The 23,029-nt window shown below is 40.8% G+C and overlaps 1 protein-coding gene and 1 pseudogene across 4 annotated transcripts in view; both read left to right on the top strand.

Moving 5' to 3' along the window:
* Positions 1–23,029, top strand: part of ntm (neurotrimin) — a 404,648-nt gene that overhangs the window by 66,519 nt on the left and 315,100 nt on the right. Inside the window, exon 2 of one of the 3 annotated variants that reach the window (XM_084941578.1) lies at positions 666–3,655. The exons of the other annotated variants lie outside the window; for them this stretch is intronic. Within the exon in view, the coding sequence (XP_084797704.1) occupies positions 1,794–2,738 (945 nt within the window). The 5' untranslated portion in view covers positions 666–1,793 and the 3' untranslated portion in view covers positions 2,739–3,655. Of the gene's footprint in view, positions 1–665; positions 3,656–23,029 lie in introns of those variants that run through there. 3 annotated transcript variants of the gene reach the window in all.
* LOC146378672 (uncharacterized) lies at positions 2,828–21,676 on the top strand (annotated as a pseudogene). Its single transcript, XR_014801490.1, has 4 exons — positions 2,828–3,045; positions 8,073–8,297; positions 19,851–19,967; positions 20,300–21,676. The product of XR_014801490.1 is annotated as an uncharacterized LOC146378672 (transcript).

Below are 23,029 nucleotides of genomic sequence, written 5' to 3'. Positions count from 1 at the left end.
CAGGCAAGAGATGAGGACTCAAAATGCAGGACTCACAGACTCGAGGGATGAACTCAAAACCACAGCTTTATTTGCTGGTCGGGGAAAGCATACAAAACTAAACTGGGAAATATAAACTTACACTTGACGGCGAGGCACACGAGGAAACACACAGCTTGAGGGACGACACGACACTGACTCAGAGAAACACAGGGTTTAAATACACTGGGAAGTAACGAGGGGAATGAGACACAGAAGGAGAGCACAGCTGGGGGAAATCAGAACTGACGAGACAAGGAAGCGTAAATTGAACACACTAAGATCAGACACGGAACTTCAAAATAAAGCAGGAAACGCACACGCAAAGACACAGACTCAGAGACGCAGGCTTAAGACAGAGACCTGACTACACTAGAGGGGATACACAGGCAGGGACGACGGAAAACAGAGGGAGCACAGAATAAACACTGGGAAACCAAAACACAAACTGTCATAATTCATAATATCAAAAATAAGAGTACAAAAATCAAAAACACTGGGTCACCGACCCAGAACCATGACAATCTGGGTCTATTTCGCCATCTTGCGAAATAGACGCAAGATGGTGTCGAGTATGGCAGCATCATTGTGAGCTCCCCCAAGCAACAGCTGGTTTTTGTGTTTAATTTTACTTTTCCTCATTCCAGCGAGAGATGCGGGACTGCTGCGTGATCTGCCTCACAGAAACCTGGCTATCGGACAAGGTACCGGAGTTCTCAATACAACTACTGGGGTTCTCTGTGCACCACGCGGACAGGTCACAGGAGCTTAATGGGAAAAGCAGAGGCGATGGTGTGTGTTTCATGATCAACAACAGCTGGTGTGATTATGTGAACGTGCACCCGGTCAAATCCTTCTGCTCACCGGACCTGGAGTACCTGATGATTAAGTGCCGGCCACCTGGCTACCGAGGGAATTTACAGCAGTGATTATTACGGCTGTTTACATTCCCCCACAAGCTGACACTGACCGAGCACTCAGGGAACTGTACAGCGTGATCAGCAGTGAGGAAACCGCACACCCAGAGGCGTCGTTTATCACGACCGGGGACTTTAACAAGGGAAACCTGAAGAAAGTTTCACCAAAACTCAACCAACACATCCATTTCAACACTCGTGGAGACCGGCTACTTGACCACTGCTACACCTCCTTCCGGGATGCGTACAAAGCCCTCCCCCGTGCCCCATTCGGCCAATCAGATCACAGCTCCATCCTGCTCCTTCCGGCCTACAGGCAAAAGCTGAAACAGGAAGCTCCAACCCTGAGGGCGGTGCGCCGTTGGTCAGACCAATCGGAGTCCGCGCTGCAGGACTGTTTTGATCACGCGGACTGGGAAATGTTTCACCTGGCTGCTAATGACATCGATGAGTACACAGACTCAGTCTATGGATTTATCAGAAAATGCGTGGAAGATGTCGCCCCATCCAGAACAGTTAAATCCTTCCCAAATCAAAAACCGTGGATTAACAGAGATGTTCGCACGGCACTGGCGGCACGGAGCACCGCTTTTGCCTCCGCGAACACATCGGACTAAAAACACGCACATTACCAACTCCGGAAGACGATCAAAGCAGCCAAACGTGAGTACAGGGACAGGGTGGAACAACAGTTTGACAACCCTTGGAGTATGTGGCAGGGACTAAACACAATCACAGACTTTAGAGGGAAAACCAGCACACCGCGGACCACAGCCTCTCTGTGTGAGGATCTAAACGTATTCTGTGCTAGATTTGACACAGCGAACACCATGAGACCGGACAGTGTGCGCACCGCAGATGACGTCAGTGCGCACACTGTGTCTGAGGAGGATGTGCGGCATTAATAAAGGCATCAGAGCAGCAAAACTGGACTATTCAAACAAGCTATCAGATCACCTCTCTGATAACAACTCCAGGAAGGTATGGGAGGGCCTGAAACACATCACATATTACAAAGCCAATGGGACAAATATAGATAATATGGACATCTCGTTAGTGGAGGAACTTAACCACTTTTTTGCCCGCTTCGAGAAAACTGCAGTCACCCCCACCATGCACACCACCCTGCCCACAGCATCCTCTGAGCACAGGCCCCACACATTTAGCCTCCAACAACATCAGGTCCGCAATGTGTTCAGAGCAGTAAATCAGAGGAAAGCTGCTGGCCCCGACAGAATACCTGGTAGAGTGCTCAAAGCCTGTGCCGACCAGCTGGCTCCTGTGTTCACCAGACTATTCAACCTCTCCCTGACACATGCCTCTGTCCCTCACTGCCTGAAATCATCAACAATAGTCCCAGTCCCCAAGTCCACCACCATCAGTAGCCTCAGTGACTACAGACCCATCGCACTGACTCCAGTGGTTGCAAAGTACATTGAGAAGCTGGTCCTAAAACACATAAAGGACTGCCTCCCACCCAGCTTCGACCCCCACCAGTTTGCCTACAAGGCAAATTGGTCCACAGAGGATACAATTTCCACTGCTCTCCACTCCGCTCTGCATCACCTGGAGAATCCTGGGACATCAGTAAGGATGCTCTTCGTTGATTTCAGCTCGGCCTTCAATACTATCATCCCAGACATTTTTATAGACAAGCTGGTAAACTTGGACTCCCCCCCCCCCCCTCCACATGTGCATGGATCAAAAACTTCCTCACAGACCGTTCACAATCAGTCAAGGTTGGCAACCAGCGATCATCCACCCTGTCACTCAGCACTGGCTCACCACAGGGATGTGTGCTGAGTCCACTATTATACACCATCTACACCAGTGACTGCACCCCTACGCACCCCTGCAACATCATCATCAAATTTGCAGACGACACCACTCTGATGGGGCTCATCACCAACGATGATGACACCGCCTACAGGGATGAGGTCCAGCGACTGTCAGAATTGTGTAACTACAATAACCTCACCCTAAACCCCAAGAAAACCAAGGAAGTGGTCATGGACTTCTGCAAAACAAGAACTGATCCCCCTCCCCTATCCATAAAAGGTGACTATGTGGAGAGGGTGTCCTCCTTTAAGTTCCTCGGCACGTGGAGAGAGTGAGCAGCTTACGGTTCCTTGGTGTACATCTGGCTAAGGATCTTACGTGGTCAGGACACATAAACAAAACAGTGAAGAAGGTGCAGCAGCGCCTCTTCTTTCTCAGGAGACTGAAAAGATTCGGCATGAGCCCCCGCATCCTCAGGACCTTCTATCGCTGTGCCATTGAGAGCATCCTCACTGGATGCATCGCCACCTGGTATGGCAACAGCACCGCTTACAACCGCAAAGCTCTCCAGAGAGTAGTGCGGTGTTCTGAACGGATAATTGGAGGTGAGCTTCCTTCCCTCCAGGACATCTACAGGAAGCGGTGCCTGAGGAAAGCAGGGAGGATCATCAAGGACTCCAGTCACCCCAGCCATAAACTGTTCAGACTGTTTCCATCAGGAAGGAGGTTCTCCAGTATCCAGTCCCATACCAGCAGACTGAGAGACAGCTTTTTCCATCAGGCCATCAGACTGCTGAACACTTCATAGACACCTCACCTTCACTTACCAGAACTTCAACATTATGCGCTCCATACTGTATACAAATGCCACTTGTTTTGCACAATATCCAACTGCCAACCTCTGTATATTTTGTTTTATTGTTTATTCTATTTAATTAAAAAAAAAAAAAAAAAAATATATATATATATATATATATATATATATATATATATATATATATATATATATATATATATATATATATATACACACACACACGTAGATATACATATTTAGTATACACATTCAGTAATGCGCATACACTCTTATATTTATTCATATAATTCTCAGATTTACCCATTCTTATATTTTGCTTGTTCTTATGTTATTGTATTTTTACACACCTCTGTTGCTTGTGAAGCTTGCACACAAGAATTTCACTCGCATGTACTGTACCAGTGTACCTGCACATGTGATGTGACAATAAAAGTGATTTGATTTGATTTGGAATTTTCCATGACGAGTAACAATGACAATGACAATTTTTTCTGTATTGTGGATGGATTATCTCAGTTTTTCTCCTGACTGAAGTATGGTCCATTTACAGCATCTTTTTCCTGCATTTGTCTATAACAATTGCGAACTGTCACGTTACCAGTCAATCTGACCTGGGTATTGGAGAAAATTCTGATCCAGATGAAAACTAGCATGAGTAGTGGTCAGACGAAAGCAAAAAAGGTATACTGAGGACAAACCGTGCCAAGTCTGCTCTGCCTGGTGTGCGGGGAAAAATTATCAATATGCTTTTTGTGACATTTTTGTTTGGTGGTGTGCCATGTGACTTTTTTTTCTGATGTGAAATATGTGCTGTGGCTCCAAGAGGTTGGGAAACACTGTGCTAATCATAGCTCTGTAGCTAGCTCCAACGGAGTACATCAATATAAACCAGCTAGCCCAACTGCAGTGACCCTACAAATGTCACTGCTGTTTAGTTTTCTCTCTTCATTTATGTTGGAAGTGATAGCAGAGCTGTACGTGTTAATTATTCAGAAATTCTTCAGTCAGAGCATGGTATGGATGAAAACTAGCAAGCTAACTCTCTGCTAACTTCTGTGTTAAACTTCATAATTCCTGTTTCTCATGGATGCCTGGATGTTAAACTTTATTGTTACACCTGGTAGAGCACCAACACTGATCATTTTATTAAAAATGAATAAATTTAGACTGACAGTGATGCCACAGTGTTTGTTTGACTTTGGGGCCAGAAGCAGAGTTTGGACCTGGAAACGGCTAATGATGTCAGGTTTAATAGACAGATAACTCTAGCTGTCTAAACCATGACCATTTGCTAAATGTTACAAGACTACAGCTGACATGAACATTTTAATACGTTGTTACTGAACAAGATGTAGCTCATTCGATTTTAACAGGGCTAGTAATTTTCTCCCATTCCTTGTTTAAAACTGGTATTAGCTGTACAACATCTTAAATAAAAATCCTGGGATATTTGTGTATTGTGCATTTGTCTATTGTAGTTATAAGGACTACACTTACTAGACGTTGTTTTAGTGATAACTTAATACTGGCAGGTTGGAGCCTTTTCTTTTAGAACTGCTTTTTTCCACATTAACATGATAACATCATGCTGTTCCTAAAGATTTGTCAGTTGCACATGTGTGATTCAAATCTCCCATTCTACAAGTTCCCATAGGTGCTCTGTTGAATAGAGATGTGGGGTTTTTTTTTGTTTTTGGTTTTTTTTCAGGGTTGAGATATACAATTTTTATTCGTTATCAAGAATAACATAAAACATAATCAAACAGAAAAGAAGAAAGAAAAAAACAAAAAAAAAAAACAAAAAAAAAACCCCACATCCACACACACACACACACACACAAAAAAACATATTTTCACTCAATTACCCACAGATATAGAAAGAGAAAAAGATAAACTCCAAGAATGAATTGTCCTTTACACTTGCTTCCTATTTAACTGAGAACATCTTAATCGCAACCACCCCCCCTCAACAGTTGGGACAAATCATTTGGCAAATAAGAAAGCAAAGGGGACCAAACATTGAGAAAGAGACCCTCATTTCCTCCTAAAATAGCAGCAGTTCTTTCGTGAGGAATAACTTTAAATAATTCTCTGTACCACAACGTCACAGAGGGAGGTTTATCCTTAACCCAATTAATGAGAATACATTTCCTAGCTACCAGCAATAGTTTGTGACATAATTTGCGTTGCAAGTGATTCAATGTTAATTCTTTTGAGGGTAGGCCAAGAAGAAAATACCCGGGGTCCCTTTGAATCAGGTTGTTAAAAATATTACTTAGTTCTTGAGATATGAAGCTCCAAAATCTTTTGATTAATTTACATTCCCAAAGAGATGTGGTGATTGTGGAAGGCTACCCGAGTACAGTGAACCCACTGTCATGAAACCACAGTCAAGAAGCCAACAGGGCTGGGCCATATTATACCATTCACGGTAATACCGGTATAATGTTGGGCAACGATAAGAAAATGAAATATCGCGATAGAATATGGGTAAAATGCGCATGCGCAGTGCCTTTGTTTTCATACGCACATGGCAGAAAAAGCATGGCGGCGATGGAGAATGAGAAGGGTGAAAGCGGATCGTTGAATGAAATGATGAACCAGAATTGGTTTGTAAAAATGCTGCAACTTCAGTGGTGTGGAGCTGGTTTTTGTTCGTCAGATACACAACAAAGCACTATTTTTGGTAAACATGCTAGCGGGCCATCGTTATTACTGTGCTTTTTGGAAAATACGGCACACTTAAAATCAATCCTTTGATTTTTCTGAAAATCGACAGAGCCCCTTATAATTCCATGTGCCTTAATTATGAATTCTGGCTGTATTTACTGACCTTGAAACTATTTTATGTGGTACACAGCGCTCGTGTACCACATAAAGCGCTCATGTGATGGATTGTCGGAGCATTACGGCTATCGTAGGCAGGAGCCTCGCGGAGTGATACGTACTGTGCTTCAAAATAATATTACCGTATTGTGTGTGTATAACCTCTTTTTTAATTTTGTGAATGTTATACATGATTATGCTGAGGATATGTCGGCCAATTTCCACTGGAAATGCCTTTTGGTTAAACTGTCAGCAAGGAATTTGCATTTGCACTGTTAAATTTTTATGTAACTTTAATGCACGTAAAAAACAGCTGCTTGTGAAAATACAGCATTGATGTTTTGTTTTTTTGCACTAATAAAGTTGTGGAGTTGTAAAGTATTTTGTCTAGTGTCAATTATATCGTCAGTTATATCGTTATCGCAAATTTTCAAATGTATATCGTGATAAATATTTCTGGTCATATCGCCCTGCTCTAGAAGCCAGTTTGATATGAACTTTGTGACATTATATGTTATTCTGTTCGAGGCAGCCATCAGAAAATGGGTATGTCAAAGTGGACATGGTCACGCAAGTGGACTCTGGCATTGAAACAATGCTAGTGTTTAACTGGTACTAAGGGGCATAAAATGTGTGAAGAGAACATATCCCCACAAAATGACACTATTACACTACCAGCTGATACAAGGCAAGATGGATCCATACTTTCATGTTGTTTACACCAAATTCTGACTCTATGATACAGCAACTCATCGAATCATGCAACATTCTTCCAGCCTTTGCCAGTTTTCTGTTCTTAGCTTACAAGAGTGACACTTGGGATGGTCTGCTGCTGTAGCACAGCTGATTCAAAGTTAAACATTTTGCGGTGCCGGAAGTACACATTAAACATTTTGTACATTCCTGCTCCTTGTATCACTGTGGTATCTGCTCCTTGTATCACTGTGGTATCTGTTATTATGGGGAATGTAATAACAGATACCACATGAGAACGCGCCATGAACTGGTGGCTCTAACCCGACATCAGAGGAGCTACAGGAAATGCAGCGTGATGTGCTTCACAGAGTCGTGGCTAACCGCGCTAACACATAAACACACATCTGATCCGGGCAGACAGAACAACGGAGAGTGGTAAGAAGAGAGGAGGGGGTTTGGCTGTGTTTCTGAACGATAGATGGTGTAACTCTGGGTATTTATCTATCAAAGAGACGCTATGCTGTAAGGACATTGAGCTGCTAGTGGTTAGCATGAGACCGTACTATTTACCGCGAGAGTTTACACACGTCATTATGATAGCTGTGTATGTCCCGCCCTCTGCTAACGCTGCAGCAGCCTGTGAGGTCCTGCACACTGTAACCAGCAGACTCTAAACACAGCATCCTCAGGCCCTTTTCCTGATCTCTGGGGACTTTAATCACATCTCCCTGTCCTCCACTCTCCTCTCTCCCTCCACTCTTCACCCAGTATGTCACCTGCCACACCAGAGACAATAAAACATTGGACTTATTATATGCTAACACCAAATAGGCATACAGCTCATCACCTCTGAGCCCCCCCAGGGGCTCAGATCACAACCTGGTTCATCCCCAGCCTCTGTATAAACCTTTAGTACACAGAGAACCAGTTGTGAAACACACAGTTAGGAAATGGTTGGCAGAGACTGAAGAGGCCCTGAGGAACTGTTTCCATTCTACTGTGTGGGACAACCTCTGCAGCCGTTTGGAGGATGACCTCAACAACATCACAGACTGCATTACGGATTACATGAACTTCTGTGTGGACAACACTGTACCCATCATAAAGGTACAGCGTTTTTCTAACAACAAACTATGGATAAATCCTGAAATAAAGGCTCTCCTCAAGGAGAAGAAGAGAGTCTTTAGATCTGGAGACAAACAGGAGCTGAGAGCTGTCCAGAAGAAGCTGAAGTGGAAGATAAGGCAAGGGAAGGAAAACTACAGGAGGAAGATGGAAGAGCAGCTGCAACAGGACAACATCAGAGGGGTTTCGAACAGCCTGAAGACAATCTCAGGACAAAAACCAACCCCCCAGGCTTTATTTGTATATGTGTCTTTCTTGCTGCTGTTACACCCAAATTTCACCTTGTGGGACAAATAAAGGATTATTATTCTTCTATCATTGTATTTGAGTTTCTGTTGCCTTCTTCTCATCTCAAAGCAGTCTAGCCATTCTCCGCTGACCTCTGCCATCAGCAGTACATTTTCACTCTTGAGATGGCTTTGCAGAAAACCACAGTAGATCAGCAGTTTCTGAAATACTCAGACCAGCCTGTTTGCCACCAGCAACCATCCAGAAGGTACTTAAATCACTTTTCCTCTCTATTCTAATGCTTGGTTTGTAGGACTATCATTAGGACTCATCACCTCAAACCAAAACGCTTGCAAACTTCTGGTCATCTTAGGTCTTTGCATATTCTTTATCAAATATTAAATATCTGCACCATATTCTGGGAATTGTTGTGTTCTCCCGCAGCTCATACACATGCACAATTTATTTTAAATTTGCAGACTAATCAGATAAAAGATCTGAAGTTGATTCAAAGTTTTGAACTGAAAACTCTGAACTTGAATTAGCAGCATGGATCATGCTACAATGATCTGTTGGTGGCCAAGCACACCATGTTTCACTGGCCTGGATAGGGTCTGTACCATAGGGGAAATTCAAGCTGGTGTTCTGCAAAACCTAGTTGCAGCATTATTTGGAGTGAGCCATAGTACTATTTCCAAATTGATGGCCAAGTACCACAAAACAGTAGAGCTTTGAATTGGGCGTCCCAAGAAGACGACACCACAAGAAGACTGTTTTCTTCACTCTTTCACCATTTAGGAACCACAGAGGATTAGAGGACTGCAGTTAAGGTTTGCAGGAAGATATGGCCAACAGCTCTCTGCACAGACAACCCACAACGAACGACACAGCAGTCTTTAATGTCATAGAGGTCTTAGGAGGCCTGCCTTGACTGCCCTGCACTTTAAGGCCCTTTTTGCACTGGTGTTGGCAGCATGTGCACTGGAATCTGAACATCTAGAGAAGTCTAGAGATGTTCTCACCCATACTGACAGGACCCCACAAGTAGTGATACACAGACATGTTGGCTGAATAAATGACACCTTTGTCAAAAGCATTGGCATTGAAATAACCTATCAACCAAATTTTTATTTCAAACATCTATATTGCCCTGAATGTCACAACTGTTGAATTCCTAATTCCATACAACACCATAGCCCCTTGGTACAATGTTTCAAAATGAAGAACAGTGCTCAAGATAAACATAAAATTATTCCAGTAGTGGAATGGATCTCTTGGATTTGACATGAAAACAGTTGTAAAAGTCCAAAATTAAAACTTAAAGAGTATGATTTTGGGGGATTTTTTTTGGATGCTGGTAGGTTGATGCATGAAAACGCCACAGTTAGGTTACGAAAAATACTCAATGTGTTGGCCTTTCAATGTGTTTACAACGCTGGAACAGCATTTACCTTTATTTTCTCGATTACCACAATAATGAATCCTGCGACTTGCTAAGTCTGCTTTGAGTGGTGAATTTTAATACATAAAGAAATATCTAAATATTAGGAGTAGGGCTCTATTAAAAAAATTAATCTAATTAATTAGAGGCTTTGTAATTAATCTTGATTAATCGCTTTTAATCACACAAGAAAGTTTGTCCCAAAGTGCAAATGTTTTTTTAATTTAAAGGGGTTTTAGTGGGTGAGAGAATCAAATAATAGACATGGACATGAATATTGTAAGCTCTTTTAACTTCTGGGGAAAAAACATTTAAACTGCATTTCAATTCAGAACAGAGAAACAAAAATATTATCCTTGGCCAAAATTGGGCAGACTTAAAAATAAAGTGCTATTGTAAATACATTTTCAAAATAGTATTGTCTTTAAATAATAATAATACAAAGTAACCTTAGCCAGAATTATTTTGTATATTAGGCTAAAACAGTATGATCAGTGCAAAAAAAAACAACAACAACAAAAAAAAACCAAACCCATTGGACTCACAATACCTCTATGCTTATTTACTGTCCATCTCTTTCAGCCAGTTACTTAGACAAACTAGCCTGTTCACATTTTCAGAGCTCAAAGCAGCTCTCTTTATTGTTACTATGTGACCTGCAAGTGAGAACAGACTCTCACAAGGGACAGAAGTGGCTTAATCAGATACTTGCGGGCCCGTACAGACAGCTGTGGGTGGGTCCCTGCTCGACTGGACCACCACTACAGCGGGCAGTCTTTCTCGTTGATGGTGGATTCTGCTCTGTACGAACTAAGGGCCCTGTTACACAGGGCTTCCTCATCTGAATCAGAGTCTGAAGACAATGAAGAGAGGAGGAGGCTCTTTGTCTTTGCTGGCTCCTTTGTGGTGGCATTTTTACACTGTTAATTCAGCAGTGCCTCAAGGTTGATCTGAACCTTTTCTCGCTCTCCACTTGCAAGACACTTTAAATCCTTAAAGTGTGGGTCAAGCACAGTAGCTATCTTGAGCTACTGATTGTTGAGTGTAGCTACATGTTGGGTTAGGTCCTTTGTGAACACAGTCTTAAATTTAACCATGTAGTCTGAGTCATCATCGGAGACCTCCATGGTGTGATGCAGGTGGCGGAAAGTAGGTAAAACCATTGAACTTGAGACATATTTCTCAACTTTAAGAAGCTCAGCCACAAATCTGTAGTAGATAGTCCAAGAAAGTAATTATTAATCTACACAATAATTGTCAACTGTAGAGCTTTTTGAAGAAACGGTAACAATAAGTTAAAAAATATTTTTATTTAACTGCAATGCTCAATGACAGTAGCCAGCTTTTGGAGTTTTACCAGCTTTGATGGAGTTAATATGACTAGCTTGTGCTTTTGTTTGTCTAAAACAGCAAAAACAGCCTCTTGATTCTTTAGAAGACGAGAAAACATATCCAGATCCTCCATATTAGCATGGCTGTCTGTAATACCTCTAATTTTGCTTGCTTTTCAGTGTCATAAAGCTGTTGAATTTCACTTGGAATAGTCTTTCGGCATGGAAGTTGGAAAGTTGGTTCACCTGACGCTAACTGTAGCACAATTTCTAACCCCCTATCTTCTACCAATGATAGTGAGCTTCTGTCCAGAGCAATCCATTTTGTGAGAGTATTTGTAAGTTTTTCCGATGTTGACTTAATAATTTTGGTCCTTAATCCAGTAATTTCATCAAGTTTGAGCTGCTAAACTGCTGGGACTGCTAGCGCTAACAGCTCCCACAGTTTCTGTGCTCGCTGCAACATGTTTTGCATTTAGATGGTACTGTAAGGTTGAAGTGCTTCAGTGGTATGCAAACTCCTTTTTGCACAGTTTGCACAAAATCACACTTTTATCAAGGCTTCTGTCGGGTAGTCTTTTGAAATAAAATTTGCCTCCGATCAGTCTGAGCAACGCACTTTCTTCTGATTCTTTATAGCTCTGATATGTGCATCAAGGTAATTGGTGTACCATGAAATTGTGCATTGACAGAAGTTCCCCTTTGCTTGGAATGCAAACTGCACTTAAATGTGTTTTTTAATGTGTTATTTTTAATTTTAAAGGTTGTGGCAAACCGTCATGGGATATCCCATGAGTTGAATTGTGCCATGTGATTATTTGCTGTCAGGGCACCTCTCTGAAAAAAACAAACACTTTAAGGACATCTACTTTTATTCTTTTGATTTGATTAAATTTTAAGATTTAAATGCACAACCACCCATGTCAACTTGTCCTCTTTGTACCTAGCATTAGCCTGTTGATTTGAGCAACTTCTTTAAGTATCAGCTGTGAATGTAAGACTTTCTTACCCTCTCTTGTCCCTTTCATTCCATTTACTTGTCTTGAGACCAAAAGCAAAGTGTCCCCTGGATACCAATGTCACTTGTCATTTGAGGGAAAGGCTTCAAAAACCTTTATTTGTTCATCCCAGCATGTTGCCAATATGTGTGTTTGTGTTTGTATGCGTGCATTTACTGTATGTGTAGACACTTGTCACGTTTGCAGTGTTTCCAGAAGTCTGGCATCAAAAATCAATATTAAGAGTGCTGCTGGAGAAACAACAGTAGAGGCTGGAGGGTTGTACAGGGGAGGGAGACTTGTTTTCTCTTTCTTTCTGCTCATTGTGTTTTCAGGGTCTTGCAGTACAGCCATAACTTTCTATGTGCCCTGCCATCCACTCTCCACCAGGGAGTGGAATCAGAACTTGCCAAATGTTGACAAAATGTGTCTTAAGTGAGTTAAGCTGGTCACATTGTTGATTCATCATCCAAGGAGTCATCACTCTTTTTTTCGTATTCATGAAAGGGCCAAATGACAAACCTGTGAAGGTATATATAGAGATATCTAGAAGTCTAGGGTAGTGGACTTTTTAATTTTTAATCCTCAACACTGTCTTGAAAAGAAAAAGTAAGTATTATTGTGGATAACAAAAACAACTCAACCCAACACTTTAAAAACTTTAGCAGATATTTTTTTCTATTCAAATTGTCACATTCAAATTAGATGATTTAATTATTGCTGAAATGCTTTTTTGACCTATAGTGTAGCCGTATTCGAACTGCAAATTATGTCCATAAAATTGTAATAAAATTCCCAGTGTTCTTGAAAAAAATCGATTTTGGCTGTGTGTCATTTGTTTTTGTTCAGTCAACACCTGTTCTTTTTCCTGTTCATAAAAATGCTGAAAATAAAAAGAAGAATTGTGAATTGTCATTTGACTGCCTCACATTGCTAAGAGTTGTGTCACGGTGTGATTGGTGTGCTGAATGGCCACAAATGCTTGGCTGGATAAGCTCCCTAAGGGCGCCACACCACATCAGTGTCAGCATATCCTCCGGGAAGGGTTTCAGTCTTCACCAGCATAGTTGTTTAACACAATAGACTGTTATTTGCCCAGCTGGGATGCTCTCAAACACACATTGCATTTTCCTGCTGCTTTCACCCACATACCTTTGCCCCAAATGCATTGTGAGTCATCGTGTGTTCATATCTCAGGCCAGAATGGATGATTGTTACATTTTCTCAGCATGCCATCAAAAGTTGTTTGACTCTCAGTCAAAACATACTTATTTTGAGGTCTTGCTTTTTCATTAGCACCACCACAGTGTATCATATATCGAAGAATGTACACTTAAACAGACCTTACATGAAGTCCTTATTCAAACACACACACATAGTTAACAATTATAGCACAAAGTATCTGTGACGTGGGTACTGATGAGTTATGAAAGTAGGACTAAAAATTGCTAGATGCAACATCTTACATCTAGCTTAGCCTCTCAGTATAATTATGCAAATACTCCAAGTCCTTAAGGATTTTGGTGAGCAGAGCTTAGAAGGTGACAACAGTTTGGGAAAAGAAAGTGCTGAAAGTTTGCTGTGACAGTTATATAAAGGTTATATAATTGTCATATAAAAGACAAGCTCATCCAAACTAACATATGAAAAGGTAACCTAAGTCACCATGCTGAATATGTGCTGTTGAATTCCAACCAAGTTACCATGCCTGACTTGGAGTATTTTCAAAGATTTCATCCTTCAGAAAAGAAAAAAGATTATCCATATGAAACAACCTCTCTTGGATTGACTGATCTGCAGCTTTTCCATCAGAGAATTCCATCATCCTCTAAAACTCGGAGATCCTGCCTTCAAAAAGGGAACTGTTCTCAGAATTTCATTTCTAAAACATAATATACACCCAGGACCTTCTCTGTCCAAGTGGATCTATAGCATTTTTTTGTATCATAACAGCTGCACTACCGAACTTATCAGTGCACAAATAATTTCATTTGAATTTACAAAGTAACCAAGTAACCAAAGTATTATTTATAATTTGAACTGAATTTATTCTACAAGTACAAAATTCAAAGGGCTGGAAAGTTGATTAAAGCTATGTTTTGGGCATGCTGAGTTTGTGCAGTCATTTTCTATGAGAAAAGATGCTTAATCGCATAATGGTCAGTATATCATCCAACACTGGACTGTAGCGCTAAGTGTCAAAGCCATGTCCATATCGACGACTTTATATTATATTACTGCTGTTATTCATAAACAGATGCACACATTGTTTTAAACAGCCAAACAGCAACGCATATCTGTGTGATCAACACAGGGTGTCCCAGCTCATGACAGCTGTGTGTGTGAGCATGTTGTTAGCAGACCAAACTGTGAAGTGCTTTGCCTGCTATAGCAGAAAAGCACTGTGTGTTGTCCATTTATTATCTGATGTACTAAAAGAAAGGCCAGAGTGTTGTGTAAGAAAGATAGTTGTACCTGGCTCATACTATTGTGCAAAATTTAACACTACTACTACTATTCTGATTGTAATGTTGCCTCTACTAATTAATTCTGTGCTTTTCAGTAGTGTTAGGAAAAAAAAATTCAGATATATGAGTGGAAGCAGGTGACACGAATAGTACTAAAATAGTGAGTTGTATCCCAGTGTCAAAAGAGCTTTTACTGTAGCATTTCTAAAAAAATCTTCTATGCTAGGTTGTTTAGAAATTTAACAAGCAGATCACTTTTAGAATACTTTTAAGAGTCAGATGGCCAAAATACTTCTACTGTTTGTTATCTCAAATGCAAAGTTCTTCAAAGCAAATTCCTTGTTACGGTTTGGAGGAGGACTCAAGCGCAGGACTCCAGTTCTGATGCTCACAAGAAGGATTTACAATTCACCAGGTGTATATACAAGAAGGTGCGGGGGGGTGCTATATACAGCTGAGTGAGGGAAGAAGGGGTCTCCAGGGAAGTCCAGGGGGAAAGCACGCGTTCTTCAGATCATCCACACACACGATCACAGGCTCACACTCCGACACTGCCACACGGGAATCACACGGGGGAAAATCCAGGAAGCTCTGTAGACAGGGAGACAGGGTTAAGTACGACGCACAAAGGAGAATACTCTTAACTAGACTTGCTGTAGCTTGACTTCACTAACGCGTGGTAGACAACGATCCAGCGATGAACAGCAGTCGCCTCCTGGTTTAAATGCTGATCGTCTTAATGAGACCCAGGTGTCTCATCTGTCGAGGGCGTGGGCCGAGGGCGTGAACCCACAATACATGTTGTATTTATATGAAAATGACTTTAAAAAAAATTAACATCCAAATTATAAAAATAAACACTAATCTTCATAAAGCAACATTTGGATTTATGGACTGTCTCTCTGCATTTATGCAAATATCCTTCTGACTTTGCCTGTTGATGGCTGTGATGTTTGAGGTTGAGACAGTGGCTGTCTCTGCAGCATTCGGGAATAAATGTGAATTATTAATGGGCAATACATTAGTTGAGGATTATTCCCTGTGCATTGTGCTGTCAGCTGGATATAGCTCTGATTGGCTTTTTAGTGCCCATTTGCCTTTGTAGGGATTATTATATTGGTTGGGACTCCAGGAAGTGAATACTCTGCTGGCAAACATGAAAATGTGTTATGTTATGTTTACTTTTGGCTTTTCATGCTTTTTTGCACGTGTAATATAAATTCTGCTTAGTTATTCTGTGTACACTGTGAGCGTAAGGAAAATATGACCTGGCTTAATAGACATGTGACTTGCTAACCTTTCCTACATTGGGCACATGTCCTGGAAGATTTCCTTATATTTTCCAGGACAACGTTCATGCTTTCTCTAATTGTTTAAGAAATAAATTTCTGCAGCACCTATATGCTTTGAAATATCTGTGTGAGCAACACAGGGTGTTAGCACAAAGTCTTGGCAGAAGTCGTCCCTGCATGTGTAAAGCTTCTATGGGTATATAAGATACACCTTTATCTCATAGACCCCAAGAGTTTTAGCTCTACTCTCGCAACACTCAAGATCTGTGTGGCGGAGATGTAGTCCCTTTCTCAGCTGCAAGGGAGGGGGTGGTGGAGTGAGCTTAAGGGGCAGTGCCAGGCAGGTGAGTGGACAGGTTGTGGTGATGGCACTGATGAGCTCTCTACTGTTTGTAGTAACGCTGGAGTGGAATGGAGAGAGGCTTCTTGAGAAGGTGTGCATAACGCCGGAGGAGAGCAGCAGTGGGAAGTGTATGTGTGCCGAACCCTGACAGTACAATGCTGTGTGGCAAGAAATAAAAGAAAGGTTGTGTGAACACTCTGAATCTAATATTGTCTGATACCAGATTTGTTTTTGGATACACATCTGTGATGCTTGAGCAAATGTCACGCGATTAAGATTGAATCACAGTATCCGTTATTCCTTACATGCTCCTAACCAAACATTCAAATACAGACTTCATGAAGGTAGCCATCCACTAGTTTCCCTGTGCTTACTGCCCAGCACAATGGACCCTATTGGCATTTACCATACAATGCCATGATTGGCAGGTCCACCACTGGCACCCTATGCTTTTCAAAGATTAGAACAGGGTCACTCTGAGCACAAGTGAAAATGTGGAGAACATCATGCTGCATTCAACACCATTCACTGTTACCAGTGGTGTGTCAGTTATTCTCTGGGAAGGTATCCATGGAGAGACACACACACCTCTACAGCACCTTGCTTGTGATAATGTAACGGGACCCATTGTCAGACACTATAGAGTGCAGTGAGTTGTAGGTCCCTCCTTGTGCATGACAATGCCTGGCCGAATTTTAAGAGAGTATTCTGGGAGTTCTTGGAGGATAAAGGAATAGTTACCACTCACATCTATCTATCTATCTATCTATCTATCTATCTATCTATCTATCTATCTATCTATCTATCTATCTATCCTTCTTTTCCCTCCCATCTTTACTTTCTACAAGGTTTCCCTCTCAATCTCGTTCACCTTTTTTTTTTGTTCTGCAATAGTACAGTGATGTAGTATTTTCACAAATGAATCAGAGGAGGGAGACAGTGGAAGAGCAGGGCTGACAAGGTGGAGGGCGAAGGGAGGGGCAGGTTGCTGGAAGGCTCTGCTCTGTGGCTGGCCTTGTCAAATTGATTGATGAGAAAGGCAAGCTTGTGTTCTTGACAGCCTGGGGATTCATCCTCTTGGCAGCACTGATACACTTATCTAGGTGTAAAATGGCAGCAGCAGCAGGGGAGGGAGGGGTTGCCATCACACTGGAAAGGTGTTAAGAAGGAGATTAGACTGCTGTACACCATGCCCAAAAGGATCGGTCTCCATGTACATGTGACAATTCTATGGGAACACATGCATATCTCTCCTAGTTCTGTTGAACACCCACTCGCTATAATGGCTGACCAATAGAACCTGGAGGAGGGATGTTGGAAATCCATGTTTCATATCTGTTTGACAATGCTGTATGAAAGGAACATGGCATCACTGGCAAAATCAAAAACAACAAATATGAAGGAGAAAAAGCGAACAGTACACCAAAGGCTTATTTTTTTGATGATGTTCTGCCCTAGGGGCTTATAGTACTCCAGGTCCAAGTCAGGTTCATTTCTTTGCTAGTTTTTGCAGAATGACACAAGATCTCTGTATCAAGGAGTCAATCACAGAAAACAGAAATATTTTTTTCTTGTGTGTGCAGTGAACAAATACAGCATGAAATCTGTGGGATTCATTAGAAATTTAATGTGAATGAATTTAAAGATACTGGAAATAAACCCTCTTGCTACAGAGAACAAACGATTGACAGATATGATTTCACATAAAGAAATGTCTGATTCTTTATGTAATTGAAAGTGAAACTGTCTCAGTCATTTCTGTATTGCACAGTGGCTGCCCTTAGCTTTGCATTGCACTAAGGATGCTTTGATATCGTGCCTGCAAACAACGGAAATTTGGAAGTCCTTTGTGTACATGATCAAAGAAATCTGTTTCGAGCAGTGATGAAAGCACACAAGTACATAATCAGACGCACACACAGACAGATAATTGGATAAATAAATGCTTAGTTAGGGCCCGAGCACTTGCAGTCCAAAAGCCCTACTGTAAACACTCTATGTATTATTTCGGCAAATGAACTGAGTTTGACATTGTCAAAAACTTTAATTTTTTACATGCATCATTTTTGGTAAAAATGCACCTATTTTAATGGTTACAGACATGGGCATACAAAACTACACTGGATTTCACGTACATGTGTGAAATGTGGTGCACATGTGTAACGAAAAAGTCCATTGGGCCCATGTCCCAAACCCAAACAAGAAGCTTGCTGTTTTGAATTGAAGATGACATTTTGGGGCCAATTTTGCCATTTCCAGGTGTTTTACTTTTGCACTCCTCGGGATTTTATCCAATCACCTTCATATTAGGTCAGTCTAAACTACAGACCTGGGCTATATTAAATTACAGAGAGTTTGAGTTTTGGTTAAACGGCATGTCTGTGGCGCCACAGCAAGTTTCGATCATTAGTCATGAAAATTTAATTTGCTGTCTTCCACATGAACATTGTCTAAAAAAATACCTGGATGACCTCTAATTTTCTGCTTATGAATTCAGAAAAAATTAAGTTTTTTTTTAAGAAAACACCAGCATTAAGAAAAACGCTGCAAAAGCACACAAAACACAATGGAAATACGAAAAAACAAAACACAAATAGGAAAAAAAGAAAACACAAATAGGAAAAAGCAACACGGAAGTGTTTCTGGGAGACAATAACCCGACGGACCAGTTGCAGGTACTGAAAACATGATAGGCATGTTTTATCATGATTCATATAATACTGTTGACGGATTTTTAGGCTAATAGTTAGGCTCTCATCTTTTCTTTCCTCATAAAACCGATAGATCCTCCACTTCTTTTAAGTGTCTCCCAGAGCTCCGGTAGATGACATCACACAGGTTCGTCCCCCCCCCCTAGGCGTCGCCATTTTGGCAGCAATTGGCTGACTGCCGTGGAGAAAGAGGCTAACCATGGAAAGTTACTATTGTTTAGACTAGAATGAGAGAGCTTCTGTAATAAAACTGTTAGGGGCACACCACCATTTTGAGATCCGCGGCAACGTGTCATGCAGGATGTATCTCCCTTCTAGAAGTAATGTGAAAGAGAAGTAAAGTGTTAAATGGTCTACTGAGCAGTGTTTTGACTTCCATCGGATGCCTCTGAGGAATCAAAAGAACTCGGTGAAGTGTTGATATTTACAGTTGATAACTGTTGCGCCCCAGGTTGTACAAATAGACGACGAAAAAAGAAAGGTACGTCATTTTACCGCATTCCCAAAGGTGTGGAAAGGTGAGCTAAATTGATTAGCGCCATTAAAAGAGCCAGCAAAACAAGACTGAAAGATGGGACCCTCCAGCCGTCGGATTCCGCTTGTGCAGCGATCATTTCATATCGGGCAAGTTACCAAATACAAGCTTTCTAACATAAGTATTTTCATTATTTACTAGACTATCATTGTGGTTTCTGATGAGTGCAAAACCACATAATTGCATGCATCGTGTGCTTTCTGTCATGCTTTCTAAGTTAGCAAGCTCTAAAGTAAAAATACTGAAATGTTAATGTTTATTTTGTATGCAGAAAGAGTGATAATCCATTGTGTCCGGACTTTAATCCATCTATTTTCAACTACAGTCCATCTCCAGAGAAGAGGAGAAGAAAAATGAGACTGGATGTGTTCAACAGAAGACGGAAAGCAAAGCTACAATGAATAGAGCAAATAAAGCTTTCTGCAGAAGGCATCCCTCTAAGGTGAATATATCAAAGTCTTTCTCTAGCGAACTGTTGTAATATAGGTTGGACCTACTTGTGTTTCTGTTGCATATTGATTTGGTCTCTTACTCTGACTATCATACTTAAATTAATGTATGTAAAATATATCTTTTTAATCTGTTCAACTCCTCTTTATCCTACTTGGTAAAATTATAAACCAAAATGCTTCTGCACAATTGGTTCTAAGCTTAGTACAAGCTAGTAGTGGTATCATGTACTGTAGTAGTATACTGCAAGAATAGAATGATTGACGAAAATGCGGTTTATATCTTAACGTCTCTCTTAATATACTTCTTTTGTGTTTTCACCAGTCAATCAAGCGATTATCCCCAAGATAACAGCAAGAATCCTACTGCAGACGAAACTCCCATCTCACAGCATTTGAAGGACTCCACCAAGGAAGAACCAGGAAATGATGTCTGGCCTGTTCTCCATGAAAATGTTCTATTATGTAGCACTGAAACATGTGGTAAATGCCTCCAATCTCTTGAGCAAGAATGCCAAGCTCTGAGGACTGAAAATGTGTTGCTGAAAGAAAAAACGAATAACACTACAGTGAATCAAATGAGCTTGCATAATGATGATAAAAGGGTTGATATTCTTACTGGTTTACCAACATATACAATTCTCATGACAGTTTTTCATTTTGTGGCTCCTTTTCTCAAACTTAAATCTTGTTTAACATGTTTTCAGCAGTACATGTTAATGTTAATGAAGCTTAGAATTAACTTGTCTTTTTGGCTTTTTATTTTAAAATTGACTTAACCACAGTTTTAAAGCTTTTTATAAACACTGTATCAGTGTTATGTATTGTAGACTGGTGCCAAGTCTAGTGTTATGGCCTGACAGAGAATCCATAAGATAATCTCTGCCATATGCATTTCGGAACAACAGCTTTGAGAAGACTGTTTGCATCATAGATTGTTTAGAAATATTTCTAGAGAAACCGAGTAGATTGCTAGCAAGTGCTCAGTGTTAATCCTTGTACAAGTCACATCACACAGTAAAGTACTTAATTGCAATTTGACCTCAACGTTCTATTTGTTTCATCTCCTCTGGATGGGGAGGTCGCACAAGTGATAGGTTTATTACAGAACAAAGTAATTTTTTATCTCATTTGCTCCCAGATGTAGTTTTAGCAGACAGGGGTTTCCTGGTTAAAGAGTAATGGTAAATGGATTGGTTCTTACATAGCACTTTTCTACTCTTCTGAGCACTCAAAGCGCTTTACACAGCTTGTGCATTCACTCATTCTCACAAGCACATTTTCGAAGTGCTTTCTAACTAACATTCACACACACATTCTTACTCCGATGGATGCATTGGAGAGCAATTTGGGGTTAGTATCTTGCCCAAGGATATTTGGCATGCAGACTAGGGGAAGGAAGGAATTGAATCACCAACCTTCTGATCAGTAGATGACCTGCTCTACCGCCTGAGCAGCCACCCCAGAGTGTCCATTCAGAAATGCCAAGCAGAATTAAAGATTCCAGCATTTACTCATGGAAAGAAACAGTTGGATACTGTTGATTTGGAGACCACCAGATGTCTTGCTTCTCTCAGGATACATATAAAAGAGTAATAGGAGTTCTCCGTCAAAAGTACACGATCTTGCAAAGCACTGTCCCCATAACTTTCACAGAGATAGACAGAGAAAATGATGTGACCTATCTTGACAAGATTGTGGGTGTATGTTGTGCGCTTACAAATGTATCTGAATATGTGGTGCCCTTCCAGTGATGTAAATGAAAATGATGTGACTGATGTGCTCAACCAACAAATATACATTATTAACTCTCACTTTTTGTTTGCTTATTGTGACTTGAATTTTGAAGGGAAAGCTTTCTTACTTGTCCTACAAATATCAGAATAAAAGAATGGCACATGTCACCTGGGCTCACTATTTTTTGATCTTCACATCCATCTCAAATGATTTCCATTAACCACGTTTCATATTCCTGACTGACAGATACAGATCCGAATCAAAATCAGAAAAAAGGTTTTATTGCCTTTGTCAGTGAACAAAAATCTACAAACTAGCCACTTGCTTCAGTGGTAAGATGCAATATAAAACACTGAATTATATTAATAACAAAAATAGCAATAATTTAGAATTTTAATTTAGGTTTGATGATCTTCCCCTCTTGTGTGTGGCATTGGGAGAGGTTGTGGTACAGTTGGTCTTGCTCAGCAGCAGTCAGAGGTGGGAAAAGCTGGGAGGCCAGGATGATCTTTTGCAGATTTCTCTTTTTTTATTTTGTTTAGAGTTGTTAAAAATGATGTCCTTGCATTGCTGATATTCCACTTTCTTTAAAGACTCCTTACTTGGGATGGCCCACGTGCACTTCTTAGATGTAACAGCTATCTCTTCTTGTTTTCCACTGGTATGCTGCCATGTACTGAACAACACAGCTGACACATGTGAGCAGCTCTCACCAAAGCCAGCTGTGCAGTTACAGTGTGCTCCCAAGACAACCCCGTCTTTTCTCACTACTACCTATGGCTTTAACTGCGGGTCATTAAGCCTTTGGGAATGTAGAACCTATAAATACAATTACAAATGTTAACAATTTTGGTTTAGTACATCAAAAACACATAATAGCTACTGACAACCAGACGCATTTTAGCCAAGCTAATGTAAACAAACGACAACGCGGAACACGCTAACAATGCTAACGTTACACCGCCTGGGATAATATGACACTTACCTTTCCAGTGATGATGCTGAATTTGTTTTGCTTGAACACAGCCACAGCTGAATGTTTGTTACAAAGCCAGATTGAGTCCATTTGTAACTCTCCAGGCTTTTGTAAGCTTTTAAAGATGGGAAGATTATAAGGTAGTTATATATGTCTGGATAGAATAGATCTGGGACGTCTTCTTCCGCTGAAATACTTTTGAAAAGCACACTGGGAGCATTTTACGGGTCGGTAATATTTAACCTATTTAGTTTTTTGAAATACAGCTCGATGTCATGCGAATTAAAGTGAGATGAATACTCCGATGGCTTGAAAGTTTCTGCAGTGCCGCTGTTCATGTTG

The sequence above is a fragment of the Perissodus microlepis genome, chromosome 10 (assembly GCF_051167445.1).
Source record: "Perissodus microlepis isolate ML-2025 ecotype Zambia chromosome 10, ASM5116744v1, whole genome shotgun sequence".
Classification (NCBI taxonomy): domain Eukaryota; kingdom Metazoa; phylum Chordata; class Actinopteri; order Cichliformes; family Cichlidae; genus Perissodus; species Perissodus microlepis.
The sequence above is the reverse complement of the archived record's forward strand: the minus strand, read 5'-3'. Positions and strand labels throughout refer to the sequence as shown.